At 47.6% G+C, this 7,500-nt stretch overlaps 1 protein-coding gene across 1 annotated transcript in view; it reads right to left on the reverse strand.

The window, feature by feature from the left end:
* Positions 1-7,500, reverse strand: part of LOC122261749 (discoidin domain-containing receptor 2) — a 36,380-nt gene that overhangs the window by 3,301 nt on the left and 25,579 nt on the right. The window contains exons 4-9 of the mRNA XM_086531152.1: positions 2,509-2,740; positions 1,177-1,324; positions 873-1,052; positions 624-757; positions 273-483; positions 1-126 (exon numbers count right to left, since the gene is read on the reverse strand). The exon at positions 1-126 is cut by the window's left edge and continues 3,301 nt beyond it. Of these exons, the coding sequence (XP_086387278.1) occupies positions 1-126; positions 273-483; positions 624-757; positions 873-1,052; positions 1,177-1,324; positions 2,509-2,740 (1,031 nt within the window). The remainder of the gene's footprint in view (positions 127-272; positions 484-623; positions 758-872; positions 1,053-1,176; positions 1,325-2,508; positions 2,741-7,500) is intronic.

The following is a 7,500-nucleotide window of genomic DNA, read 5'->3' on the forward strand; positions in this document are numbered from 1 at the left end:
GCAGCGACGACGTGCTTTGGGCCGGCACGATTGGCGCGCGCGCCTTCACCGCCCCCTCGTCCTCCGCGCGCGTCGTGGGCGGGGGCGTCGGAGGCTCCTCGGGCGTCATGTTGCACCGGCACGGAACTGTCGGAGAGAGAAAGGGGAAGTGAGTAACCAGTGACGTCAGAGCCGCGGTAAGAAAGGAGGAATAAAAACAGAATAAAAAAAACTCAACCAGACATCACGAAAAAGGCAGACACAGGCAACAGCGAAACAGGGGAATAACTGACCCGAGTCGAAGGCGACCTCGGAGATCATGATCCAGCGCAGCGCGAAGAAGAGCTGCAGCTTGACGTACTTCGCGGCGGCGTTGTGGAGGCGGATGGTGACGTTGCGCGCGTTCTCGAAGATTCGGTCCACCACGTACTCGTAGTCGACGGCGCGCGCCTCCGGGAAGTGCTCGCCGCCCGCGCTGAAGAGCACACGCGCGTGCGAGAACACCTGCGGGAGGAGCGGAGGGGAGACGATGAAGCAGGAGGCAAAGAAAGGCGAAGGAGAGAAGAGCAAAAGGAGACAACTGACAAGAATCGGGAACTCGGCGCTCAGTCGAGAGGCGGCGCCGTAGGGGCGAGGGCGCTCACCTGCGTGTCCTTGGTGAAGAAGTTGTTGGTGTAGATGTGGAGGGCGGAGAAGTTCCTGACGGCGTCGAACTCGAAGGTGATCTCCACGGGCCGCGTCTGCCGCGTGTCGTTCTTCCAGCCGATCCACTCGTAGCCTGGAAGGAGAAGAGAAAATAATGGTCACTTTTTATCCAGAATTATGTCATCCTCATGACTTTGTTCATCTATTCACGATTACGATCATCAGACATCTTAGACGGTTCCCTTTACCTCTTCCTATTCCGAGGGCGTCGACGCGGAAGTTGGTGTGTCCGGTCTCGCCGTCGGTGAGCTGGCCGAGGCCGCCCGACAGCCAGCCGTCCTTGCGCGCGCCGTCGTAGGTCAGGTCGCGCAGCGCGCCGTCGCCGCCGCGCGGGTCGCCGTCGGGCATGGAGTAAGACAACAGCCCGTCTGAGGAGGAAGCGGAAGCGTGTTAGCCTTTCTCACTAACCGTTGAAGTCATAATCACAGTCATGTTGAAGTAAGTCATAATCCCAGTGAACCAGTGCGCTCGCAACGCCTCCTCCGGACTCACCTGTGTAGGGGCAGCCGTAGACCTCGACGCGCATGCAGACGGTGCGCGGGTGGTCGCTGTACGGCACGAAGCGCACGCGCGCCGCCACGATGGGCGGCGTCAGCTGCGACGACTGGGCGAGGTACGTGTTCGTGTTGCCCTCCAGGAGCTGCGGGAGAGAGAGAGAGAGGGGGTTGAGGAGGGGGTGATGAAAAGGGGGAACAGAGGGGGAAGGGCGAGCAATCGAAGAACAAAAGAGAAATTCTTCTGACATCGTGTTTGCTCGGCCGATCCCGCGCCCCGTGAGTCTGAAGGAGTTCAATTATGCCAAGAACTTTTCCGCCGAAGACGCGCTAGCTTAGGCCTATAGACGCTCAGCCTTCGTCAGAAAACAGATATTGATCCAAAACTTTATAAAAAAAAAAAAAAAAAATCAGGAGGAGTTAAGATGATGATGGAAGCGCAAGCAGAAAGGTTCTCCGTCGGGCCTCCGCTTTGCCTCTCCGAGGGACCCGACGGAAGAAGGGGAAGGAAAAGAAAGAGGAAAAGGAGAAGAGGAAAGAGAGGATGGCGAATTACTTCCTTGCCGTGTCCTTTGGGGAGATCCAATAGGAGAGGTAGAAGAAGAAAAGGAAGAAGAGGAAGAGAAAGATAGAAAAAGAAGAAAAACAACAAGATATACCTCCTCGAAGGTAAAGGGAAAGAAGGAGAAGGAACAGGAGAAGATGAAGTGGTAGAAGAAGAAAAAGAAGAAGAACAAGGACAAGGGCATTGAGAATGAGAAGAAGAGAAAAGGAAGAAGGAACAGGAGAAGAAGAAGGAGAAGGACAAGGGCACTGAGAATGAGAAGAAGAGAAAAGGAAGAAGAAGAAGGAGAAGGTGAAGGGAAAGAAGGAGAAGGAGCAGGAGAAGATGAAGTGGTAGAAGAAGAAGGAGAAGGACAAGGACAAGGGCATTGAGAATGAGAAGAGAAAAATAATGATAATAATAATAAAAAGCAGGAGAAGGACAAGGCATCGAGAATGAGAAGAAGGCGAAAAGGAAGAAGAAGAGGAAGAAGAGCAGTACGGACGCAGCCTCACCTCCTCCCCGCGGCCGTCCCTGTAGGTGACCCAGTGCGCGAGTCCGGGTCGCCAGAAGGAGAAAAGGAAGAAGAAGAAGAAGAAGAAGAAGAAGAAGAAGAAGAAGAGGAAGAGGAAGAAGAGTACGGACGCAGCCTCACCTCCTCCCCGCGGCCGTCCCTGTAGGTGACCCAGTGCGCGAGTCCGGGTCGCCAGAAGGAGAAAAGGAAGAAGAAGAAGAAGAAGAAGAAGAAGAAGAAGAAGAAGAAGAGCAGTACGGACGCAGCCTCACCTCCTCCCCGCGGCCGTCCCTGTAGGTGACCCAGTGCGCGAGTCCGGGTCGCCAGAACTGCAGCTTGTACTGGCGGGCGAACTCGCGCCCTTGGCCGTTGCCGAAGCGCCCCTGCACCTCCACCTTGGCCACCACGTGCAGGCCGCCCAGGTTCACCTCCAGGAACTCCTTGCCCTCGTGGTACACCATGTCTCGGGGACACCAGGCGCCGCCGCCGGCCTCCACGTGCGCTCTGCGGGGGGAAGGGGGGGGGGGTTAGGGAAAGGGGCATCTAGAGTCATGATGAAGGCAGAATCTCTCTCTCACTCACTTACTCACTCACTCACTCACTCACTCCCTCTTAAGTAATAATAATGATGATGATGATAATAATAATAGTAATAATAATTGTAATGATAATAGTAATATGATAATGAGGATAATAATGATAATAATAATGATAATAATAACAATGATAATAATGATAATAATAATAATAATAATAATAATAATAATAATAATGATAATAATAACATAAATAATAATAAAAAATAATGACAACAAACAATAACAAACAAAATAAAAAAACACACTACTTTCTTCTCGACTTTACTACGCATTACGTTAAAAAAAAACATCCCGTCACGATAACGTCACACGGATATGCAAATGAGGGTGTCATTAAGAACAGCGGTTTTCCTCGCGTTTAGGAAAGTCGGCCGAGTAATGACCACAGGCCTATATCCGCGGTCGGGTGACACACACACGCAGGTACAGTAGAGGTACTTGTGGAGTAATATTCATGCATAGATAGGCCTATATGTATGGAAACATGTAGAAGCACATAGAGAGAAGCAGATACATGTGCGGTGCTTATGTTATGGTGAGGTCGGTTGTTTGTAGGAAATGTAATGATAATGATAACAATGGATTGAGTTCATTGTGATAAAAGGGAAGGGATATAAATGAGATTGAATAATCTCTTGTTTTGTAAGAATATTCAGTCTCGTTTATATCCCCTTAATAATGATATTGATCACAAATTATGATTATGATAATAATTAAAAAAACAGCAACAACCACAATAAAAACAACAAAACAACAACAACAACAATAATGATAATAATAATAATCATAATAATAATAATAACAATAACTGCAATGATAATACAACAAAAACAATAAAAGAAAAAAAAAAACAGAATAAGATGAAGAGGAAGAAAACAGACATACGAAAAAAAATAGCCGACCAATCAGAAAAAGACAAGTCCTAATGGAAATGACTTAAAAAAAAAAAATACAAAAAAGGGGGCGTATATCATTCTCAATCCGTGCTCGCAAGCGGCCCCGCCCCGCCTTTCGTCAGAAGCTAGCGGCGGCGCCCGTGAGAGCTTAGCCACGGTGCCTGCTGTCTCCTCCGCCTCCCTAATCCCTCGGGGCGAATGGCGAATCCAGTTCCTTATCGTGTGACTGTGTTGAAAAGCCGCTGCAAGGCGATTAGGGACACGCGTTCGTGGAGCACTTCAAAAACCTTCGGCAAGAGGGTTGGGGTGGTGGGGGTGGGGGTGGGGGTTGGATGGGTGGAGGGGAGGGGGGTTGGGTGGGTGGGGGAGGGGTGGATGGGTGGATGGGTGGAGGGGTGGGGTGGTGGAGGGGGGGAGGGGTTGGATGGGTTGTGGAGGGGAGGGGGTTTGGATGGGTGGGGGAGGGTTTGGATGGGTGGAGAGGGAAGTGTGGGGGAGGTAGTGGAGGAGGGTAAAGAGGTTGAGATGGGGAGGGGGTGGAGGTGGGTGAAGAAATGGGAAAGGAGGAGGAGAAAAAAAATAAAGAGGAAAGGAGGAGAAGGAACAAGAAGAGCATGAGGGAGAGGAAGACGAAGAGAAGGAGAGGGTGGGGTGAAAGAGAAAAAGGAAAAGTACAGATATACAGAGACAGACAAACGAGAAAAATGCACACACACACATATAAAACACACACACACACACACACAAATAAGAAAGAAAAAAAAAACACACACAAGAAAAAAAACACACAGTCACATAATCCACAACAATCCCCCCCTCTCCAGCCCCCCTACCAAGCACCCATCTCAAAAAAAAAACACATCACTCCAAGCACATCGCACAACAATCACCTCAACGCAGTCACGAGCGCTTTCAAAAATTAATAAAGGAAAAAAATAATAAATAAATAAATAAATAAAAAAGACAAAAAATCTATTTCCTATATTTAGTTTCTATCTTCGCCTTATTTTTCAATTTCTATTTTTTTTTTTTTTCCTCTGAAGGCGTGAGGGAAGCGTCGTGAAAGGATGTGGAAGAGAAAGGGATGGAGGATGGAGGATGGGGGGATGGGGGGAGGGGGTCCACTTGGTGCACTTAATGGGAAAATAATGAGTGTCGTTGTTGCGTTACTTGTGTGCGAGCAATGCCAAGAGAGCTGTCTTATCTCTATATGCTTCTCTATCTTTTTCTTTTTTTATCTCTATTTTTTTCCTCTCTTTCTTTCTTTGTCTCTTTTTCTCTTTGTTTGTTTGTTTGTTTGTTTCTTTCTTTATCTCTTATTATCTCTCTCTCTCATTCACTCTCTCTTTCTCTATTCTTTTCTTTTCTTTTCTCTCTCCCTCTCTCTCTCTCTCTCTCTCTCTCTCTCTCTCTCTCTCTTCTTTTCCTTCTTCTTCTTCTCCCTTTCTCTCTCTCCCTCTCCCTCTTCTTCTCACTCTCTCTTTCTCTCTCCATTTCCTTTTCCTTTTCCTTGCCTTCTCCCTCTCCCTCTCCTTCTCCTCTCTCACTCTCTCTCCTTTACCTTTCCTTTTTCCTTTTCCCTTATCCTCTCCCTCTCCCTCTCCCTCATTCCAAATCAAATCCACCCACTTTTTCTACCCCCCCCCAAAAAAAAAACAAAAAAAAACGTTGATTAGGAAACGGATTGCATAAAAAAATAATAATAATACCAAAAAGGACATGCGCTTCCCAGCAAAAATGATAACCGCATTACCATAATGATGCGCATTAGCCGCTAACGAACAAAGCTCGCCAAGATATATAACGAAACTATTCCAGCCTCGGTCGTTCTTTGAAGTTGCTATTACCTTCCGAAGTGCGGTCGTTATGCGTCAGGTTCGACAAATGGTTAAATAACGACACCTTTTTTTTTAGGCTTCTTGCTTTTTTTTTTCTTTTTTTTTTAAGATTTTTTTTTTTTTTTTTTTTTTTTTTTTTGGGGGGGGGGGTGCGTTGACATGGTGTGGGGATGTGTGTGTGGGGGGGGTGTAGGGGGAGGGGGAGGGGGAGGATAGGGAGAGGGTAAGGAGGAGGGGGAGGGGTGGGGGTGGGGGTGGAGAGGGTAAGGGGGAGGGGGTGGAGAGGGAGAGGGTAAGGGGGAGGGGGGATAGGAGAGGAGGTAGGAGGAGGAGAGAGGGAGGGCAGGAGGAGAGAGAGTGGAGAAGAGAAAGGAGGAGAGGAAGGGGTGTAGAGGAAGGTAGGGAGAAGAAGGGGGGGGAGGGGTGCAGCCGTGATTAGAAAACACGTGTAGTGTGTTTATCTACGGGGATATATTGGTTGTGTGTTCAAGCGTATGATTGGATTTTGGAATACATGCTAAATTTAGGAGGGGGGGGGAGGGGAGGGGGGAGGGGAGAGGGATTCGAGGTAGGGGGTGGGGAGGGGAGGGGAGGGGAGGGGTGAAGGATTCGAGGTATAGGAAGGGGGATGGGGGAGGGGAGGGGTGTCGATATATAAAGGCAGTTACAGAAGTTCTATGTTATTTAGAGGGGGGTGTAGGGGGGTAGGGGGGCTGAAATAACTATGTTCGGTCGAAATACATAATGGATCTTTGTGCTTTGGAGGAATTGGGATTGTGTGCGCGTGTTTCTTTGTTTTGTTTGTTTGTTTGATTGTGTGTGTGTGTGTGTTTGTTTGTTTTATTTGTTTGTATGATTGTGTGTGTTTGTGTGTGTGTGTCTGTGTAAGAGAGAGAGAGAGAGAGAGAGAGAGAGAGAGAGAGAGAGAGAGAGAGAGAGCGAGAGCGAGAGCGAGAGAGACGGATAGACAGACGGAGACACAGAGAGAGAAAAGAAGAGAGAGAAATAAAAAAAAGAGAAGACAGAGAGAGAGAAAAAGAAAGAGAGCGAACAACAATAGACAAAGATAGACCAGACAGATAGCCAAACTGACAGACAGACAGACAGACAGACAATCCGACCAAGAGACACACACACACAAACAGCATACCGAATTCGTCCCTTCCTCTCTCTCTCCGTCCGCCCAGGGAAGTGAAACCATTCTAGCTCATCAGGGTAGCTTCACTCTGACAGCTTGAGGTCTAGCTGCTGTCAGTTCGGCATCAGTCAGCGGCGAATAATCCTCGTCTATGGCAACGGGGGAAAAAAAGCGGCTCTCGATCTTATCTCTTAATTAACTCACGGCTAGACGTCACCTCCGCCCAGCTTTATAAGTTTCAGAATTCGAGCTGAAGTGGCGGAGTCGCAAGATGGCGGCGAGAGAGACGAGAAAAAAAGAAGGAAAAAAAGAGCATCGTTGATCTCTTTTGGCAAAGGGATCGAAACCCGTTTAGAGAGGATCTTCGGCACCATCGATCCTTATACAGAAAGGATTTGCCAAAAGGAGATATGCATGAATATATATTGAATAACGAGAGAGAAAATAATAATTGACAGACAGGGATAAAAAAGAAGAAAAAAAAGGCAGCATTGATTTCATTTTAGGAAAATGGGATCGGAACCCGTTTAAGAAGGATCTAAAAAAAAAAAGGTTCGCAACATCGATCCTTATACAGAACCAATTTGCCAAAAAAAAAAAAAAAAACGAGAACAGACAAAAAAAAAAAAAAAAAAAACGAGAACAAAGCCAAAAAAAAAAAAAAAAAAAAATCTAATCGCCCGACCCCGCCAAATAAATAATCAATCCCCGACAAACGGTCATCAAGTTCCCTCAGAACTGACGCCCGAATATGCTTCTTGACGCGTATAATGGCGATCAATTTGCACGCAGA

Source organism: Penaeus japonicus, unplaced genomic scaffold, assembly GCF_977035675.1.
Source record: "Penaeus japonicus unplaced genomic scaffold, GWHDUDI00000001_assembly GWHDUDI00000035, whole genome shotgun sequence".
Lineage (NCBI taxonomy): Eukaryota > Metazoa > Arthropoda > Malacostraca > Decapoda > Penaeidae > Penaeus > Penaeus japonicus.